The sequence below is a fragment of the Mesoplodon mirus genome (assembly GCF_964341445.2).
Source record: "Mesoplodon mirus genome assembly, chromosome: 1".
Classification (NCBI taxonomy): Eukaryota; Metazoa; Chordata; class Mammalia; order Artiodactyla; family Ziphiidae; genus Mesoplodon; species Mesoplodon mirus.
The window spans coordinates 51,239,240-51,261,259 of NC_138976.1; the positions used below are offsets into that span (position 1 = coordinate 51,239,240).

The 22,020-nt window shown below is 43.7% G+C and overlaps 2 protein-coding genes across 5 annotated transcripts in view; one reads left to right on the forward strand and one right to left on the reverse strand.

The window, feature by feature from the left end:
* Positions 1 to 1,260: 1,260 nt before the first annotated feature.
* MOB3B (MOB kinase activator 3B) overlaps positions 1,261 to 22,020 on the forward strand; it is a 233,812-nt gene continuing 213,052 nt past the window's right edge. Inside the window, exon 1 of one of the 4 annotated variants that reach the window (XM_082602943.1) lies at positions 1,261 to 1,426. The gene's annotated coding sequence lies outside the window, so the exon portion shown is untranslated. The remainder of the gene's footprint in view (positions 1,427 to 22,020) is intronic. The other 3 variants (XM_082602941.1, XM_082602942.1, XM_082602944.1) reach the window with 3 other exon arrangements.
* IFNK (interferon kappa) lies at positions 6,237 to 8,398 on the reverse strand. The gene has a single exon (XM_082619004.1). It carries the CDS (start codon positions 6,995 to 6,997, stop codon positions 6,371 to 6,373), a length of 627 nt encoding a protein of 208 aa, XP_082475130.1. The 5' UTR covers positions 6,998 to 8,398; the 3' UTR covers positions 6,237 to 6,370.

Consider the following 22,020-nt stretch of genomic DNA (forward strand, 5'->3'; position numbering starts at 1 on the left):
AGAGACACTTCTACCCTGATTGTTAAGGATGATGAAAAGCTGTCTGATTGCCATGGAGCCCAGGAACAAAAGGAACTTGAAAGCAGTGAATGGGGTTTGAGACACTTTGGAAACAAGATTGCATGACTCAACAATGAACAGAAACATTGCTTAGTGGCTGGGTTTTGTATCTGACCATTTTTTCTTCTCCTGTTTGAGTTTTATATTCACAATATTCATTATCTTTGCATTGCCAAATGACACCGAATTAAATCATTTAATCCAGGGTTGATATCATTAGACCATGACTATTTATTAAATATTTCTTATAATATCAGAATTGACTTGTTATTGCAAAGGATGAGTGTGATTTTAGAGGGTCTCACTTGGTAGTTGTGGAAACAACTTTTGCGGGAGGGATGTTTTCTCTGTGTATTCTAGTTTCTATTCAATATATTTCCATACTTCTTTAAAGTGTGTAGTAAGAACTGTAAAATGCAATACCTAGTCATTTGGTACTTCTCAATCAACGTGCACTAAGATGCTATCATATGGGGAATTAAAAGATGTGGAAGACTCATTCTTTTCCTCAGGAAGCTTATATTTAATGACTCCTACTATGAACTAGGAATACTTTCTATGTTTACTTTACCCTTTACTACCACCCTGCAAGGTAGATACTACAAGGTCGAGGTCATAGACCAAGATCACACAAATAGAAAGTGGCAGGCTGTGGGTTGGGCTTCAAAGTCCATGCTCTTTCCATTACTCCCAGCTTGCTGTAGCAAATTTGCTAGAATCTCAATTTTCCAATGATTAATGCTCTCCTCAGTCGGGCAGTCCACAGCATGTTTCAAGTTAGAAAATCCTGGAGAAGGTAAGCAATTTCCCCCTCTCTAGGTGCCTTGGATGTGGCCCTGGTGGACCCAGAACGCACCCTTTCTGATCTGATATCCTACTCCCCGCCCTGGCCACAAGGTCAGTGTCTTTTCCGCAAGGCCGGGAGCTCTGCTCAGACTGTCCATTTCCCACCTCTTTCCGGAGGGAAGATGACCCAAAGGCGACCTGACGTCTCTTTCCGACGGAGCTGCCATTCCGCGGGCGGCCGCCAGGGGGTCCCCGCACGCGCCTCCGTATGGTAGCCGCGCGCCGGGCGCCGGTGGGGGCTGCTTTGGAGCGGCGGCGTCTGCAGCTGGAGTCGCGCGCTCGTTGAGGCCGCGCGCTCGTTGAGACCGCGCGCTCGTTGAGACCGCGCGCTCGTTGAGACCGCGCGCTCGTTGAGACCGCGCGCTCGTTGAGACCGCGCGCGCTGGCCCGAGATCCCCTCGCTGGATACGCGAGCGTCGCCCCTCCTGCCCCGAGCTCATCCTCTTCCTCTTGCGCCGCCTGCAGCTGCCCCGGCGCGGGGAGCCGACAGGGCCCCGGGGCTGAAGGTAAAAACCCCACGGTGAGTGAAAGCTCGCTTCAAGCGAGGGGAGGTGGCGCAGCCCGCGGCCGCTCACGCCGGGTCGCGCTCAGGAGGGTAGAGGTGCAGGGCGCACCTGGGGGCGGGGGCAACAGGAGGGCGGGAGGCGGCGGACCCCGTTTCCCCGCCCGCCCTTCGCTGGCTTCCGGGGCTGGAATCCGCGTCAGACCCCTGCCCGCGTCTTGGCTTCTGGCCGGCTCCTCCCGCGCTCTTCCCGTGTGTGAACGAGAGTCCACCCCGGGCTCCGGGGCCTTGATTTTAAAATATCTGTCAAAAATATCGATCTTCTTCGGGGTACAAGTCTGTCCCCGAATCCATCTCGGGTTGCTGATGACTGCAGGGTGCGTGTGGGGCAGTGGGTGGCGGGAAGACAAACTTTTACAAAAGTGCGCCTGGGCAGGGGGGAGCACGTTTAGGGCGTCTTGATATTGAAGGAGGAGGTTCGGCTCGGGGCTGCGAAGGGGAACTCCGCTCCATCGGCGAGGTCGCCCCGGGGACTGTGGATGCTTCTTGGAGGGAGACGGTGTGAAAAGGACGTACAAATCCTGCCGAACCCCTGGGCCAACAGCTGTCAAATATCTGGAATCCCAGCCCCTCCCTTTCCCTGAACTGAGGAAGGTGGAAACCCTTCAACTTTCCTTTAATTGCCCCTGCCTGCCTTTGGACCTCTCTGGAAGGGTAAAGGGCCGACTCCCGGCGCCTGGCAAGTAAGCCCCAGAGACCCCAAACTCCTCAAGATTCCCCCTTCACCCACCTTCCTGACCCCTCCCAGACGTCCTCCCCGCAGGGACCACGCGACAGAGCCAATTGAGATCTTGGCGAATAGCCTTTTGTTTCTCCGCGTTTCCCCTATTGTTTGCCTTTCTCACATCTGGCGGGGCTCGGGAGACAAGGAAGCCCCTCGGGTCCTCCTCCCCCCGCCTCCACACCAGCCACCCGGCCAGTTCGCGCCCGGGAGCCCGCCTGGGGAAGGAGAGGAGCCCGACCCCAGCGGGGCCGCCCCACCCGGGCCTTGCGGTTAGAGGGCGGAGGGAAAGTTGTTCCTTCCCCGCCTCCTCGGGTGCCTGTGGCCCCGGGCGCATTTCTCAGGTCTTATCCCCAGCGCGCCGAGGAGCGCAGGTCGAGATGGGTGCCTCTTTCGGCAGAGAGTGAAAGCGAGGTTCCGCCCCAATCTGGGTGTCCTTTGCTGGGTTCCAGTGGATTCCGATCTCCGCCTAAAGGCGTGTGGCCGGCCCGCTGCCAGGCGGCGGGACGGGATCAGGGCACGTCTGGTAGGCAGACAGCTTTAAGGCTCTGAGGTCTGCGAGTTTCCAAGGGTCAAAGGGCAGGCGAGTCGCCTTAAAGAGAATGGAGATATGCAAATAACCTAGGAAGCCTCGAGACTTTGTCTAGAAACTGGAGTGAAGTGGCTCCCTCCAGAATGAACCTGGAGTTCTGTCTTCGCATAGGGCTCCAAGTGTAAAGTCCCGGTCCCCTCTCGGCATTTAGGAGAAGCGCTCCCGGAGGACCCAGCGCAGACGCTGCCAGGGCCGAGTTCACGATACCCAGGCCTTGTGAATCGGTGTCTGGGGACAGAGTTCCTCTGTGAGTGCGCCTGTGAAATTATAGTGGCCCTGTTTCTCTGCCTTTCCTATCAAGTTGTTTGCTTACACATGGTGCTTATTCTTAATGACTGTGGATTATTGAAGAACTAGGACTTACCACCTGAAACTAATATAATATTGTAAATCAACTCTACCTCGGGGGCGGGGCGGGGCGGGGGCGGGGAAGAACTAGGGCCGAAGCACAGTAGCCACTTTGAGAGGGCAGGGACCCCAGTTGGTGCCCCTAGAGTCGCTTAGGCCGTGAGAGGAGACTGTCTGTACACCTGTTGGAATCTATACCTGCACATAGTCTTACATATACTGGTGGTGTCAGCTTTTTCTGTCTGACTGACACCCAATCAGTCCCCTTCCAAGGAGACTCAACTACACCCTTTTTTAATCCTCCACCATTTGATCCCTGCCCCAAGACAGGGGAGGGAGGAAGCTTCCATCTGAACACTCGTGACCGATGTACCCACTCAAGCATTTTTTTTTTTTTTTTTTTTTTTGTGGTACGCGGGCCTCTCGCTGTTGTGGCCTCTCCCATTGCGGAGCACAGGCTCCGGACACGCAGGCTCAGCAGCCATGGCTCACGGGCCCAGCCGCTCCGCGGCATGTGGGATCTTCCCAGACCAGGGCACGAACCCGTGTCCCCTGCATCGGCAGGCGGACTCTCAACCACTGCGCCACCAGGGAAGCCCTCACTCAAGCATTTTAAGTAGAAACTGCACACTGGCCTCTGCCGAATTCCAGAAGTTTTCCCTTTACTGGACTTAGAACTTTTGAGCTTCCATTTAATAAAGAAGAACAAAGGAGACTAAGTCAGGAGAGTGGACACATAGAGCACGTTCTCCAGTGATTTCTGAATATTACCAGTGGGACCAACAAAAGAAAGAAAGCAAAATCTTTGAAGCACCAGAAGGTACTTTACAAAGATTTCGTTGTGAAAATGATCCCCAAGGAAGGATTCCTTTGAAATTAGCAACAGCAGCAGCAGGAGAAAAACAAGAAGGACCTGAGTTGCTCAAGAAGTGTCTAAAGGCATCATTAACAAAGTGAAAGGGCAGTGTCTGTCCCAGTCTACTCCAGTAAGGAGAACAGGGTAATTGCAGTGAAAGATAAGCTTGTACAGTTTCTTTAATTTTAGAATTAAAAGAAAACCCTCCCCAGCATTGTAGAAAAAAACCAGAAAATACAGAGAGGTGAAAATTAAAACAGAGGAAGGAGGGATATTCTAAACAAGGCTCCATTAAACAATCTTATCCAGGTATTTCCTTGGAATAAATTTCTGGAGATAGGATAGCCAGGTCTAAGGAGTTAATATACTTTTTAAGGATATTTAAGATGCCATATTGTCCTGTAGGAAACTTTTGCCAGTTTAGCCTCTCCCCATCAATACACTGGAGTTTTTTTCCCTATACCCCACTGATAGTCTATATTATCACTCTTTTTTATCTCTGCCAGACTGGTGGGAGGGGAGTATCTTATTGTCTTCTTTTGAATTTCTTTAATCATAAATGGGATTAAACATTTTTTCATATTGCCTGTTAGTATTTCTTTGTGATGGTGCCAGATGGTGTCCAGTTTGTACCTATTCTTCAGTGAGAGTGTTCTCCTTTTTCTGACTAGTGGTGCTCTTAATAAAGGCATCCTGTTCTGACTTCTGCCCCTGCCAGTACAATCAGACAATCTTTATTGACTTGAAGTGCCAATTCTCTTCCTTCTTGCATTGCAAACATTTAGCAAGACTGCAACCATAACTTGCTGAAGTAACTGACACAGTCCCAGTAGAGTTACAAGGGAGACCATCCATGCAAAGGCATTACTAGAGAAATTCATGGAAAATATTAAGTGTATACTTTCTGCTCAGTAGCTTGCATGCCCTAACTCCTTTATAGTTTGTAATGCTTTTTTAAAATTTAGAACTACTACTGATGAGTTTTTTTTCCTAAATGGATTATACTAACTCATTTTATTGTCTGATCCTTCCCCTGATAACCAGTATACCATGATCCACAACTAGTTCTTGTGCCTTTAAACATTTCTTCTAACTTTTGGACTGAATTTGCCTCTATTTTATCATAAGACTTTCTCAGTTTGACTACATTATTGGAGCCTTGTACTTGGATGAATCTTGAATCTAAACAGTTCAGCAGCGTGCTGTTAAAGTAATAGCAGGAGAAGCCTTCCAAGAGCTGAACTGGGTACATTTCACCCTCTTTGATGCATTTGGGTAGCCACAATCTCTGTTAATTCTTGCTTGAAGGTAGATGGTTCTGAAATGGGGTAGAGGAGAGAGAGTAAGAGAAGATTCATTTCGGCTAGAAGATGAATTAATACAGATGAAAGACCACACAAGAAAATTTAAGTAAATAATCTGGGTAATCTAGGTACAAAATAACTTTCAAAAAGATAAAGTCTGTTAAAGTGTCATGTATTATTAAATTTATTTAACAAATAGAAAGTGGCTTTCTAACTGGGAAAATCCAATCTGAAATTCTTCCATAGTCTGACTGTAGGCATTTCATTTCAGGCACAAAACAAACAAACAAAAAACAATGAAAGGCAGATATTAAACTTTTCTGCAGCATTTTCCATGCCTTTAGATGTAAAAATCACACAGTATGCATTAGGAATGAACAATGCTCTCTGCATTAAATCATAGGCATCTAATTCAACCATCCAATATCACCATGGATCTTCACTCTCTTAAAATAATAAAATACCAAGCCACAAACTTTATATCATTTTAACCAAACCAAGTTGAGAAGCAAATGGGCCAGAAATTTCAAGGTTTTTTTTTTTGTTTTTTGGGTTTTTTTTTTTTTTTTTTTTTTTTACAGTAGGGAGACAGGAAGGGTTTTAACTCTATGGGAGCATGTATAAGCTCTTTTAATGTGCTGAACTTTCCTAGAATAAACAACCTTGGCAGCAAGAGGATTAAGTCATCGAGGTGTTACATTTTGCAATATTCTCTGATCCGTGTCCTCTAGCCATTGTTTTGGTGGAGTTCAAAGGTGAGAGATAGAGCAAAGCAGGTATGAAAGAGCAAAAGGAAAGAGGAACAGAGAGTAGAAGGTGGAGGGGGAATCCTCCTTTAAAACTGTCTTCAGGACTTCCTAACAAGACTCTTGGTCACCCAGGAGGTGGTTGACTTCACTTTCTTTAGAGAGGTGACTGTGGCTGCCAAACTTCAGAAACAGTGAACATTACCTGAACCACCACCCATCCAACAGAGGGGAGCCTTGGCATAGCACAGTAATCCTTAAACAGAAGATGAAGGAGGAAGAGAAGGAAAAGGAGATTTTGGAGAGAAATGGAATTTGAATTCTAAGAATATACCTTATTTCCTCCTGAGTAGTGCTGTGAATTTATGAAAGAAGTAGAGGCATCTTCTGATTTCCACTCGGACGATCTCCCAGGCGCAGTGACTGTATTTCTTATCTTTGAGGAACCTGTCTATCCTGTTGAAATATCTCCTCAGCTCTAGGTTGCTCAACTGGGGGACTGGAACTCCTGACTGTGTCTGCTCTTCCTCTGCCATCTCTCTCATGTCTTTGTTTTCCTCCTCCTCTTCTTCCAAGCATTGTTCCAGGTATTGCAGCTGTTGATCAAGTCCGATTTGGACTTGTCTCAGGTGTTTCTCTTCCCAAGTGGATTTGAAGGTATCTTGAATGAAGATGTGGAAGGCCTGTCTGGACATTTCATAGAAGGCCTCCTTGATGTCCCTCGTCAGAGCCTGGGTGTGTGAGAGGATCTCTTGGGGCAACTCAAAAGCTTTGCTTTCTCTGAGACACTCTATAGGAAATGACTTGCTCATCCTTCTCAGAAGGCTCAGATTTTGCCAGGTGACTCTCCTCAGGTGAACATTCAGCAGGTTACAGTCCAGAGGGAGGATGCCGGTGATGAACAGACCCATGAGGCACACTGACCACATACACTTTCTAATCACATCAGGCTCGGCGCTCATTTTTTTTCCTCGCCCCCTTAGCTGAAAAATCCACAAGACTCAAGGTTGACAGTGAGTGAGGTTTTAGGTCTTAAGTATTACTTCGTGTGCCTTTTATACACCTGGGTATCTTCAGTGGGGGAGGAGTTTTCTCATTCGTCATTTTATGGTACTCAGGGTTTCGGCCCCTTTGCCTCTGAGGCTTTTTTTGACTTTGGATGACTACACTGACTTTGGAAATGCAATCTTGTTTTTTTTTTTTTTTTTTCAGAGAAGTGAGCAAAGCATTACCATTGTGTTATCTTAGGTGCCTGGATGATCCATCCCAGTACTATAGAATCATCAGAACAAGCCTGATGCAGACTGTTTCAGAAAGATCTGAAAACTGGGACTCTATACACTTGCTCACCTAACACTATTACATAAGAGAGAGCAATCCTCCAAGGAAATATTTTTACCTGACCCTGTAGCCGAACATCTTCTCTCATTGAGTTAATCATAGACGTTGACAAAATAACTATGATTATTTGATTGCAAGACCACTAGAACATAACATAGGTTAGGTTGTTTCTAATCTTGATAAATTAAGCTTTTTAAAAATTAATTAATTATTTTTTATTTTTGGCCGCGTTGCAGTGCCTGGGCTTCTCCTTGCGGTGGCTTCTCTTGTTGCCGAGCATGGGCTCTAGGCATGCAGGCTTCAGTAGTTGTGGCACGTGGGCTCAGTAGTTGTGGCTCATGCGCTCTAGAGTGCAGGATCAGTAGTTGTGGCACATGGACTTAGTTGCTCCGTGGCATGTGGGATCTTCCCGGATCAGGGCTCGAACCCCTGTCCCCTGCATTGGCAGGTGGATTCTTATCCCCTGCACTACCAGGGAAGTCCTTAAATTAAGCTTCTATGTTTGGATATTTTCTCTTTTTATTTGATTTTTCTGGGCCTCAAAGAAGATGAAAAACAAGAGTGGGTCGTTGAGCATGGCACTTATCACAGAACAGACTAGGCTAGCTTAGTTTTCTGTTGCCATTAGGAAATGTTGAAACTCTCCAACTATCCTTTCCTTTAGTTAAACCTGAACCAGTGCTTACCACCCCCGCATGGCATTTTGTATGATCTCATCTCTTTCTTATAAGTTCTCCAGAGGGTTGTATATCGGGGAATATTTTTCTGCCTCATTAACTTCTCTAGTATCGTGCACTTTTTTTTTTTTTAACTTTTAAATATGGTTTAGACAGTATTTTAAAACTTTAACTTAGCTGTCTTTCCTTCTTGTTTAGAGGTTCTGCGTGCTGTAAAAATTTTTTTTGTTAGTTCCTGTTTGTTTTTGAGGAGGTATATGAGTAGGTGATCACCCATTTTAGCCAAACTAATTCTCACCTGGATCAGTATTACTGTGGTAATAATGGCTGTCCACCACTTATGGTTTTCACCCTGTTTGACCAAATAACCTTCTTCTGGTTATGGTCAAAGAAAATTTCTTTCTCCAGGAATGTGAAATGGGATGTCATTAAATAAGGCTAGCTTTAATTACCACCTTAAAAAAAGAAATGCATTAATTTTCAATAAAATCATTTTAGAATGGTAAGCAACCACCATTCCATAAATATGGCAGACTTGGACTGCAAAATTGCTTAAACTGTTTGTGTCTAAATTAGCTGGCTACACCAAAGGCTAATTGTAGACAAGTGAGACTTCTTAAAATCCTGGCTTTTTGGACTGGTTTACTATGAGAAGAAAACCTACTACATAATGTTACTCTATGTGCTCTCTCTGTATAAATTCTGATTTCACAGAGATATTTTGTGGGATGACTAACTTAGAAAAATAATTAGGAAAATGGGCCCTTTTACACAGGAATATAAATTGACACAAACTTCCTGGAGAGCAAGGTGGTGCTATGTATCAAAAGCCTTAAAAATGTACATAATCTTTGACTCAGCAATTCTCCCTCTAGGAGTTTATCTCCAAGAAATAATGATGGATGTCTTTTAAGGACTTAGCTGTCAGGAAGTTCATCACAGCAAAAAACTGAAAACAATTTAAATGTTCAGCAGTAGGTACTTGGTTAAGTAAACCATCTGTAGAAAACGTCTGTGCAAGCATTCAAAATTATGTTGTGGGAATATATTTGGTTACTTGGATGGATACACTTTGTAGCTTAAAAACAAGCTTACGTGGTAGTATATAGAGTCTGATTTGTTAAATATAAACATATGCATATATGTACAGAAGAAATCTAGAAGTATATATGCTACAAATATTGAGTCATTATCTCTGACTAGAAAAATAATGGGTGATTTTTAGTTTTGTATTTTTATTTACCTAGATTTTTAAAGTTTTCTATAGGCAGCAAGTATTTCTTATTTAATAAGGTAAACTATTTTTCAAACAAAATATATTGAAAAAAAGAGATATTATACATCTGCAGTAGGATCAGTTCTACTTTATTTATGTAAACATTTCCGTTCTAGGGTACTTTAAAAAGGAGATGTGAATTTTCTCTGAGATTCAGTTCTAATTCAGTTGATATGAATAATATAGACTATGTGGGAGTTCAGTGTAATATTGTTACAACTTTGCATACAAAAAATATCGGTTTATGTATATATATATATAATACATATATTTATTATTGCACATATGTACACACACAGAGTTTATAAAATGCAAATCTCTTCTGAGGGCCAGACCTTACATACCTCACTTAACTTCTTATACCTAAAGCTTTTTGAATGGTTGCAGTCAGAACTGCTTGTTCCTCTTTGGGCTTCTACAGTGCTTTGTCCTCCTTAATTCTGGCTTTGTAAAGTAAATAATTGTGTAAGTGTTGATCTCCCAATTTTGTGTGCCCCCCACCTCCACCCACCCAGGGTGCTTAGCATAGTTCGTGCTTGAGACAGTTCAAACGTACTAACCAAGCTAAGAGATTGTTCAGTTGACCTTCTGTGCTAAGAGGTTCTGCCTGTGGGTGATGGAGGTGGCTGGAGATTTGGCCGTTGTCAACCATCTTGAAGGTCCCTGTATTTTCTGCCATGTACAGTTTTGTCATCTTATCCCCCTCACCCCATATTCCCTCCCTCTATTGTCATTCCATATTGTATCCTCATTTATACAAAACTGTATTTTTAGCATCTACCACATGCCAATCCCTGGGCTAGGTTTTGAAGAAGGAGGGATAAGGTATAGTCCATGATCTCAAGGAGTCCGCGGTTGAAGAAGTAGGTATGTTCTGAGTGTCTTATGCACAGGAGTAATTCATAGGTCCTCCCTATAGCATGTACCTCATTCCTCATGTACAGTATTCGTGACGAAGAAGGAAAGATGATGGACATGCTTGTTGTCCGCTCTTCCACCATTAGAATTGCTTGATTTAGCAAAAAACAATATGGAAGACCCATGCAATATTTGGAATGCACCTATACTAAAAATCATTAATTTTTTAATCTAAAATTCCAATTTAATGGGGCGTCCCATATTTTATTTGGCAACCCTATCCACCATGCCAGCTCCCATTGACCTCTTAGAGCAGAACTCAGACATGAAGGCCTCTGCAGGAAGCTTTTCCTCTGCTAGCTGTCCACCTTATGCAGAGGGGCATTCGACTGTGTTTCTCTGTGCTGGTTTTACTTGTGCCCACATCCCTAACAACTGTGCACAGTCCGAAGAGGGTACCTGCCACACTGAGACAGAATAGCACACACACGTACTCTCTCACATAATTGTTGTGATCAGAAGCATTATTGCATGATCAGTATTGGTCATGCCTCTGTTCTGTAAAAGCCATGCCATCTGACTCTATCTCAAAATATGATTAGAAAGGTGACGGGCTTCCCTGGTGGCGCCAAGTTGAGAGTCCGCCTGCCGATGCAGGGGACGTGGGTTTGTGCCTCGGTCCGGGAGGATCCCACATGCCGCGGAGCGGCTGGGCCCGTGAGCCATGGCCACTGAGCTGCATGTCTGGAGCCTGTGCTCCACAACGGGAGAGGCCACAATAGTGAGAGGCCCGCGTACCGCAAAAGAAAAAAAAAAAAAAGAAAGGTGAAAAGAATGACAGTGTAAGGAATCGTTTTTATTCCAGAATTTGTCTGTCACAACTGCCCAGTCTGAAACTGTGGGCTATATTTTCACATGCTAACATTGTTCTATGGTACCTGCTCTCATTTCTCTCCATCATTTCTATGTGGTCAGACTTTCCTCAGGGGGAAAGCTGATTAGCAGAGGCTGCCCTGTTGTCAATGGAACTGTGTGAATTTGACCTGTGGATGACATGGTTAACAGTAATGGGTAAGACACAGCTTGTTTGACAAAATGGAGATGAGACATTTCAGTCTAGACAAGATAGCCATGACTCAGCTCACAGGCATCTGGCATCGTATGGTTAAGATTGATAGCTCTCTGGGAAAAGACAAGTTTTGAACCAGGGTGAGAGTAACATGTGGATCATCCATGTGACTCAGTGCGTGAAAGTCGGTCATTCTGTTTGTGGGGTCAGAAGATGATTGAGCCCAGTAAGGAGCTCAGAGATGGGAAGCCTTGTGTCCATACCTGTCAGTGCTTTCCATATGGCGTGCAGACAGCGGTCACCACAAAGTCACGTGCAGCTCTTTTAGCCCAGACCAACCCTGAAGCTCTAATAACTGGGTGTTTCACTTATTCCCACTGCCTCCCATATTGGGGTCCCCTCTCCCCTGGTCTTCTAGTCCCTTTCTTGTTTGTTCTTCTCTAAATGACGTACCTGATACAGAAATTTATAGTGACTACACAAGTGATACATGGATATGTGTCCATATAGTAAACATTTAAACATTTCAGATAAAGTGAAAGCTTTGCTTGCCAGCTCTGCCTCCCGTCATGCCTCTCTCCTCCCCTGCGGTAACTACAGTTATCAGTTTGGTATGTCCTTACTTGGTACCTGTCTCTCCACTAAACACTAAGTTCCGTGAGCACATGTCCAACAACTGGCTTGTTTGCTGCTCGTTCTTGAATGCCCACAGGGCTCACAGAGATGCAGAGACATCTGGACCACTTCCATGGGTGACACGTGGCATGGGAGTAGGGGGACTTGTATGTATTTTTTAAAAATTGCTGAAACAGGATTATAAAAATTGTGATATGCTTTGAAGTTCAAGCCTGGAAGTGTATTCCTGTGACTGTATATATGATATCATTTGGATATCATTTTTAAAATCTATGTTATAAATGCTTTGTGAATGTGAAGCCCAGTATAAATGGCTCATCAGACCTGGATCAGACAGATCCAGGTGTCTTTCACAGCACCCTGCACATAGTAGGTGCTCAATAGTTATTTGTTAGATGATCAAGGGAAGATAATGAAGCCATGTCTCAGTGACAGGGAAGTTATTTGGTGGTTTAGTTCTTCTGGTGTAGAGATACGGGGAGGACAAATTCAGGTGCTGGGGAGACTTGAGAAGTTCACAGAATGGTAGATGGCAGCTCAAGCATTCGTTCAGTGTCCCCTCCTACTTCCATTGCTTTTGTCTTTGGGATTCCCTGAGGCTGGTTAGGTCATGAGCACCATCGTACCTCTACTCTGGTGGTATCACATAGTTCTAGTTGTTTTTTTAAAAAATATTTATTTATTTATTTATTTTGACTGTGCTGGGTCTTAGTTGCGGCATGTGGGATCTTTGTTGCGGCATGTTTAGTTGAGGCATGTTTAGTTGCGGCATGTGGACTTCTTGGTTATTGCATGCCTGTGGGATATAGTTTGCCGACCAGGGATCGAACCTGTGCCCCCTGCACTGGGAGCGTGGAGTCTTACCCACTGCACCTCCAGGGAAGCCCCAGTTCTGTGGTGTTTGGTTAACTCATACATCCTCCCCTCCAGACAAGAAGTGTGTCTTACTCAGTTTTGTATGCTTGGCACCTCTTACATAAAGACATCAAATGTTTGTTGAATAAAAGATGACCATGTGATTTTTTTTATGGTTCTCAAGTTTGGGTGTTAACCTGTGCTGAAAAAACTGAGAGCTTCCAAAATCATCCCTTCCCCTTCTCCTCTGAATATTGCCACTTCTCTGTATTAATTGCTCCTGGTAACTGTCATTTTATATCACCCTTTTGAAGGCTCAGTGGACAGACTTACCCCTGGTTCGCTTTTATAGCCCAGCTTCAGATTATGCACATAGTAACTTCCTACACAGGAATAATTTTAGCTTTTAGAAAATGACCCCAGATAAAAAGAGATTTAACATGGTGGAATAAGTATGTAAGTAAATAAATATGCACCATCAGTAAAACCTACCCTCAGTTTGGTGTTTATCAGAACAGCTTGCATCTGAATCCTGTTCCACTGTTGTTTCTCTTGGTCCGTTTGAACCCTAATGGGGCTTTCACTTCTGAGATGGTGGTAAGCATTTCAGATGAGAGAGGTCACCTACCAGAATAACCCTCCCTTTTACCCACTGAGTAGATGTGGATTTCTTCCCAGACCATATCTGAGTGTGCCTGTAGTCTGGAAAAACAACAAGAGTGGAGTGAGTGATGGACAGCGATGTCCTCTTGTCTTAGATAAATATTTTAAAAGGAATTGCCGTGGCAGAGATGAGGACAGTGGCTTCATTTAATAACTATCAGTTTGAATGTGGTCATAAGGTTTCCTGACATTTATGAAGAACAAAGAAAGGTATTATTATGGAAAAATTTAAGTGGGCTTTTCTTTTTCTTTTTTAAATTTTTATTATTTATTTGGTTGCGCTGGGGCTTAGTTACGGCAGGTGGGCTCCCTAGTTGCAGCTCACCAGCTCCTTAGTTGCAGCATGTGGGCTCCTTAGTTGCGGCATGCATGTGGGATCTAGTTCCCTGAATAGGGATCGAACCCAGGCCCTGCATTGGGAGTGCGAAGTCTTATCCACTGCGCCACCAGGGAAGTCCCGAGTGGGCTTTTCTTTGACTGACAGAAGATTCACATGCCCCAAATTTTAGGGTTTTTTTTTTTTTTTGGTCTGAGCAATGCCTGGGTTTGAGGATAGTGTCTGGAATAATCTACTAGAGCTCTGGGCAGTGGGGAGGGGCCTCTTTTCTTCCTGACAACACCCTTGCCCCTAGGTAGCCTGTGAAGTGCAGACTCTATATTATAGAATGTAGGGTTGGAAGGACACTGAGAGATAGACTCTTGAGGTCAGAGGGGTAAAGTGACTTGCCCAAGGTCAGAGTGATACTTGGGGGCAAAGTCAGGCTGAGACCCCGGTCCTCTGGCCTCAAGGTCACTGCAAGTCTTTCTTCAGTAAGCAGAGAGCTCCCTTCGCTCTGCTTCCACTGAGAGGAGATGCCCACCGGCAGCCATAAGAAAGGGGATTCTGGAGGCTTTCTCTGCTTTGAAGTCAGACAAGGATGCTATAACTCAGGCTCTTTCTGGTACTTCACAAGGGCTTTTTGGCTCAGTGAGGGAGGCATTAGTTAGCAAAGGAGGAAACCCTGAGTTGTCTGACACTCCTAATATTTCTACAAAGTTACTTAGAATTCTACAAATAAAGACTGTTAGGCTTCCCAGATTCCTAGGTCAGTTCAGGACTAAAGTGGTTGCCCTAGAGAAACCTGGAATGGGTTTCCTGAGAGGTTTCCCCCATGTCTGAAATTTATTTCTGGACTCATTTACTTATTTTCTTTGTTTTCCATCATATCTCCAGTGCTTAGCACATAGCATATGCTTAATAAATATTTATTGAACAATTAAGTATGTGTGTCACTATTTTATCTTATGAGTATACTGTATGAGATCGGTTCAATAACTCTACCTCTTGGTAGAACTGTGTAACTTTGAGCAAGTCATTTAAACTTCCTGAACTTCATATGTAAATAGGAATAATAAGGGTACCTACCCCAAAGGGTGGTTGTGGAGATGTAAATTGCTAATAACAGTGCCTGGTACACAGGAAGCAGTCAATAAGATAGCATCGTTATCATCATCATCATCATCATCATCATCTGTTGCCTAGAGTGTAAAGACAATGCTAAATTCCAGGAGTACAGGAATAGAAAAGACATATATAGTCCTTGTCCTTGCAGAGATTCCTGGAGGCAGTGATATCTGAGCTGAGTCTTTTTTAAAACTTATTTTATTGAACTATAGTTGATTTACAATGTTGTGTTAATTTCTACTGTACAGCAAAGTGCTTCAATTATACATATATATAGGCATTCTTTTTCATATTCTTTTCCATTATGGTTTATAATAGGATATTGAATATAGTTCCCTGTGCTATACAGTGGGACCTTGTTGTTTTGAGCTGAGTCTCAAAGGGCAAAAGCTGGTGGGAGTTTGAATTAGCATGGTGACAGTTGGTATGGAGAAGAAGAGAATTATCTAGGAGGTAAGATTGGCAGGTCTTGGTGATTGATTTGGAGTGGGAGGGTGAGAAAGAGGAAATAGACCAGGGTGAAGCCCCATTTTTTTAGCTAGGTATACAGTGGTACCACCAACTAAGAGGTAGCCTATAGGAGAAAGAGCAGGCTTGGGGGGGAACAACTGGTGGGTTCTGTTATAGACGGGTTACTTTGAGTTGTCTATGGGATAGCCAAGTGGAGATGTCCATTTGGCAGTTGGATATATGGGTCTGGATGAGGGCTGGAGACTGATCCAGGTGGGAGAGAGAGATTTGAAAGTATCACTAGAAGCTGTGGGTGATAATTAAGACCATAAGAATCAATGGGTCTGTCTGTCTAATGAGGACATGTAGAGTGCAAAAAGAAGTGTGAGCCAATTTCAGAACCCTAAGAATAGCCTGCATTTAAAGAGTGGGTAGGGGAAGGAGAAACTGAAGAGGATGGTCACAGAGGCATGAGGAGAATGAGGATGGAGTATTTTGACTCTTTATCTGCCTCTCTGCCTAGATAATTCCTCATAATGGCTCTCTAAGACAACCATTCTCAACTCAACTCTATTTGCCATCATTAATCTAGACCTAACCCCGTCTTATAGATGAGATACTTGAAGCTCAGAGAGGGGAATTAATTCATTTAAGCCTAAAATCAAAGCCTCTCCCTCCCCCTTTCCCTCCTTTGTTCTTTTCTAGCACATGCCCCCATGGAACATGCCAGGTGTGTATCTGTAAGTTCTTGGCAGATGTCAACTGGATTGAAAGTTGGCTTGGTTATTTCACTTCTGCCATTTGGGGCTACAGGAGTTGGAGAATGTATTAGTTTCCTAGGACTGCTGTAGTAAATTTCCAGGAACAACGTGGCTGGGATTTCCCTGGCAGTCCAGTGGTTAAGACTCCACACTTCCACTGCAAAGGGGCACGGGTTGGATCCTTGGTCAGGGAACTAAGATCCCACGTGCTGCGTGGCGTGGCCAAAAAAACCCCAAAACAAACAAACAAAAAAAACAACAACGTGGCTTACAACAACAGAAATTTATTCTCTAATAGTTCTGGAGTCTAGAAATCCAAGATCAAAGTGTCATCAGGGCCGGGTTCCCTCAAAACATTCTAGGGACAAATCTTTTCCTGCTTCTTCTAGCTTCTGGTTATTGCTGGAAATCCTTGGTGTTCCATGTCTGGGAGAAGCATCACTCCAGTCTCTGCTTCCATAGTCCCATGACATTCGCCATGTTTTTGTCTGTCCCTGTGTCTTTCAGATGTTGCCTTTAGGTATTCTTTGGTAACAGTCTGCATAGTTATTAATAATAATAAAGGAAACTATTTATGTAGCAGTTACTAAGTACCAACTCTTTATATAAATTATCTTTAATTCTCATAGCCACTACACAATGTAGGTGTTATTACCCTTATTTTATTTTATTTTATTATTATTATTCTTTTTGCGGTACGCGGGCCTCTCACTGCCGTGGCCTCTCCTGTTGCGGAGCACAGGCTCCGGACTCACAAGCTCAGTGGCCATGGCTCATGGGCCCAGCCGCTCCGCGGCATGTGGGATCTTCCCGGACCGGGGCACGAACATGCGTCCCCTGCATTGGCAGGCAGACTCTCAACGTCTGTGCCACCAGGGAAGCCCTACCCTTATTTTAAAGAGGAGGAAATGGAAGCTTGGAAGTATTAGATGACTTGCCTGAGATCACATATCTAGAAATCCACAGAATTAGGTTTCAAACCCAGGTCTGTCTGAGGCCACGTTGTATTTTTACAAGGTCTAGGGTTGTAAAAGTTTTGGTGTAAAATCCACTGTCTGTATGTATTTCATTCCCACAAGGATTTGAAGCAGCTTATAAATATATATAATACAAGAGAATAAAAATGGTTAAAGAAATTAGATTTGAGAGAAAACAAGAGCAAGAAAACAAGATGAAGTCAGGGGTACAGTCTGCACATAAACATGCTTGTCTAGTGTCATTATGGCAGAGAGTTGCAAATCTGTCCCTGGGCTTTCTAGAAGCAAAGGGGAAAGAAGACCTGTTAAAGTAACCACAGTATCCAAAAGATAAAACGAACTAGCAACAAAGCTAAATCCTCAGTAGAAGCAAAGCTTTTCTTGGTACTGAGTCCTGGGGGGAAGTTGTCCTGCAGGCCTTCTGGAAGAGAGTGCTGTGGGACATCCTGGACAAAGACCCCAGCAACTTCCTTACAGGAGTGACCATCACCACCATCACTACCACGTGTATTGCAGGGCTGAGTCTTGTAACCTCCCTCCGTGCAGGCAGATGTCACATTGCCAGGGCACAGTTCTTGTGGGCTTTCTGCAGGGGCTTGTTGAGTTTTCTCATGTTGAGCTGCAGAAGGAGTTCATTAGTTCTGGATTTGGACAGTGTTTCTTCCTCAGGGCTCAAAGGGCGGAAAAAGGTAGTCACACATGTTGGCATTCTCAGGGCATTCAGTGTGGAGAGACTGCCCTGACATTTCCAGAGTCCCTGCCCAGATCCAATCCTGCATTTCCTATTATATGTACAGAGGAACTTTGGGGAAAACTATTTGCAGGCCTGACTCTCCTCCATTTAGTCAGAACTGGGAAAACAACTATCTTGTCAGATTGACCCAGTGCCATAAAAAAAAGTGAAGTGTGCACTGGACTTCCACATGGTCGTGGGCTTGATTTGCTATACTCCTCTAAAGGAGGTCATCCTGGATATGGGAATCCAAGCAAGCAGCCTGTGGTTTTACTCTGCATTTTGGGGACTTTTTTCTCTCCTGAAAGAGCTTCTTCGTAAGTTGGATAGCTTAAAATTCAAAGTGAAGACAGCCTTGTGTCCCCAAATATTATAGATAATTAAATGTTAAGACATCCTCTTGGGACTATTAATTTTGCAAACTCAAGCGTTTTTTATTTAAGAAAAGAACTCACATATGGGTGGCCTCAGAGCTAAAACTTTGTATTTCCAGGAGTGATGCAGTTAAGAGAGCAGAAATTGGCATCACCCTATACCCATCCCCATTGGGAGAGTGCAGTAACACTCACTGCCAAATGTGATAAAACAGTTTCTCATGAATGGTCCATGGGACAAAGAATGCTGTAATTATCTATTGCCTATAATTTCATCCATCCATCCATTCATCCACCCATCCATCTATTCATCTTTGAGGATATGATGCCTGAAACAAGATAGTAAAAAAGAAAAAGAGGTGAAGCAGTTCATGTCCTCATAGAGTGTCCAGATTTTCAGACAATAAAGAATAAAATTTCAGGGTGTTATAAGTGTTATGAAGGAAATAAACAGGGTAAGAGGGTAATTGGGGAGGTGAGGACTGAATTGAGACTTGAAGGGTGAGGAAAAATCAGCAATGTAAAGAGCTGGAGGGGAGAGCATTTCAGGCCATGAGAACAGGAGGTTCAAAAGCTCTCATGGGAAAGAGCTTGGGATATTCAAGGAACACAAAGGAGACTGGTTGTGTTGGAGTGAAGAGAGTGGGGAGGTTGGTCCTAGGATATGTTGGGGTTGGTAGGACATGGCAGGCCATGATGGAGTTCCAATTTTATTCTAAGACTAGTGAAGACACATGAAAGAATTTTAAGCAAGAGAGTGGTGTCATATGACTTGTGCTTTAAAGAGATCACTTCGGGGCCTCCTTGTTGGGAGCAGTTTGGAGAAGGGGCAAGAATGGAAGCAGGGAACCCAGGTAGAGAGTAGATATTTTAGCAGGCCGGGTGAGAGTTGTGGTGGCCTAATAAAGGTAGAAGCAGTGGAGATGGAGAGAAAAGATGATTTGAGAGAAGCTGCTTATGATGTATTTGGGTCCAGGCTAACATCTGTGATCACCAAAGGCCGTTTTCCAGAAACGCCATTATAAGGTCTTTACTGAAATAACACCGGTAGTTTTTTGATAACCAGTAAGTAATCTCATTTGGCATTACATCTTTAACTGGATGGCCTTAAACTAGGGTAAGTCCTTTATACTTCAGACAACAAAATAAATAATTTACTTAATTAGACCTGGGTTGGGATTGAAGCTTGAATTTCACAGGTTTTGCTTGAGGCTTAAGTTTCTGAGTGTCCCTTGATACACAAAACAAATACATATCCCTGTACATTTTAACATTTTTAGATAAAATCATGTGTTTCATGATCAATTTAAATCATGGATTACTATCTATAGTCAAATCATAATGGAATATAATCAATATAATCATACAATTCTGAAGTTAAGAAAGAGATTCTAATCTGTTATTTACTAAATATAGATGAAAGCCTGTAGCTAACAACTCCAATTCTCTCCAATTTGGTTTTTCTAAAAAGTCTCAGAAATGTCTAATTGTCAGAAATGCCAGTCCATACTAATACTGTGACACAGACTATACTCCCATGAAACACAGGTGTTTGATAGGCTGGGTCAAGATGTGCTCATCACTGAAGTCAAGCAATGACAGATTTTTCTTGTGTCACAGAAACATTTTTTTTTTTTTTTAAGATTTATTATTTATTTATTTTTGGCTGCATTGGGTCTTAGTTGCGGCAGGCAGGGTCTTCATTGCGGCACGCGGGATCTTCGTTGCGGCATGAAGGATCTTTTGTTGCAGTGCTCGAGCTTCTCTCTAGTTGTGGCGTGTGGGTTTTCTCTTCTCTAGTTGAGGCACACAGACTCCAGGCACGTGGGCTCTGTAGTTTGCCGCATGTGGGCTCTAGCTGAGGCGTGCGGGCTCAATAGTTGTGGCGTGAGGGCTTAGTTGCCATGTGGTGTGAGGGATCTTAGTTCCCTGACCAGGGATCGAACCTGAGTCCCCTGCATTGTAAGGTGGATTCTTTACCACTGGACCACCAGGGAAGTCCCTTTCAAGGTTTTCAACAACATTTTTCTTAAACTTTCGGCACCTCTGATGGTTAACCTGGAGTAGAAGCTAGGCTACAATGTTCTCTTAGTTCTAGATTATTTAGTTATTTTATGAGCTAGCATCTGATTTCACACATAAGGATTAGATTCATTGTTTTACAAATTATTTATCAGTATTTCATAATTTTGCAAAAAATCCTAGGACTTCCAGATGCTCCAGAGACCAGCTACTGTAATAAACACATCTAAAAACATAGAATGGCTCAAACATGGTAGGAGTATTTCTCACTCATGTAAAGTTTGGAACAGAGGTACTTGAGCTGTGGTTGGCTTTTTTCCAAGCAGTGATCAGGCACCAGACTCCTTCCATCTTGTGGATCTGCCATCTTCCATGTGGCTTCCAAGGTTTCAGAGCTTATCTTCATCAAGCTGGTGTAAAATGTCAAGAGCTGGAGGGATATGCATGGGAGTGTTGTACGGGTTAGGCTTGGAGAGGCATACATCACTTCCAGTCACATCCCATTGGCAGGAACTTAGTCACAGCTAAGTTCAAGGGATACTGGGAAATTCAGTCTAGCCATGTGCCTGGGAAGAAGAGGGACTACTTTGATGAACAGCTAGCCCGTCTCTGCCATGCTCCTGATCCATTTGGAGAAAGTCTAGCAATCAGAATGTGTTGGCACTGGTATGAGTTGGCTTGGGGATTGGGCTGGCGTGATGGGACACATTGTAGAGACCCAGTAAAGATTTTTTAAAAATCCATTTGAAGAGAATTGGAGCTGTCAGCCACAGGCAGCTTTCTAGTGAGGCTATTTATTTATTTTCTGAAGAGTAGAAGAAGTACTGTTGAAATAGAAGATTTTCATTTTTTCCCCTAAGGCTTATACAAAGAAGAAGAAAAATGATTAATTTGTGTCTTTAAAAAAAGCATGCTTTCCTTACAAGAAATCTATTTTGGTAGAAAGATACTGTCATTTGCTTTTTTTTAAAAAAAAGCAGGGCTTCCCTGGTGGCGCAGTGGTTAAGAATCCGCCTGCCAATGCAGGGGACACGGGTTTGAGCCCTGGTCCAGGAAGATCCCACGTGCCGCGGAGCAACTAAGCCCATGTGCCACAACTACTGAGCCTGCACACCTAGAGCCCGTGCTCTGCAATAAGAGAAGCCACTGCAGTGAGAAGCCCATGCACCACAATGAAGAGTAGCCCCCGCTTGCCTCAACTAGAGAAAGCCCGCATGCAGCAACGAAGACCCAATGCAGCCAAAAATAAAACATAAAATTAAAAAAAAGCAAATGGAGCTTATTTCCCACGGGGGCCAACACGTAGAAGACAATCCTTCAGTACTATCCACAGCGAACACTACACTGGGCATTAACCATTCATCAAGCATAGTATTACCGAGTTTGCATACATTATTTCGTTTTAACACCAAAAGAATCCAGCAGGATCCCATTTTATAGTTTTGAGGAACCCAGGCTGCAAAAAGTTACATAATTGGCAAGGGCCACACAAAACTAAGGTCTGCCTGATTTTCTGTTAGACTGTATTTAAGTGAAAATAAGTGTCTTGAGTATATCATGTTTTTCTTTCTTTCTTTTTTTAAATAGAGAAGAAAATTTGTCATAGCCTTAACGTCTTAAAGGCTTCTTTGAGAAAAGATTTTGCAAGGCTCCTGACTTCTGACAAAATAAGTCAAACACACTCGGGTCCCTTTTCCTGCCTGTGGAGGGCAAGACCTTTTCCCTTTCCATGTGGTCAGTTTAGATTCTGGATATTGTTTATGAGTCCCTGCAGCTTGACTGGACGTGGGAGACCAGGCAAATATGATTCTAGGGTGTGGCTGGAATGCACTTCTGGCTTCTGTGGCAG

What these genes read in the sequence shown, in the direction of transcription:
- IFNK (XM_082619004.1), bottom strand. Translation starts at nt 6,997, where the DNA reads ATGAGCGCCGAGCCTGATGTGATTAGAAAGTGTATGTGGTCAGTGTGC.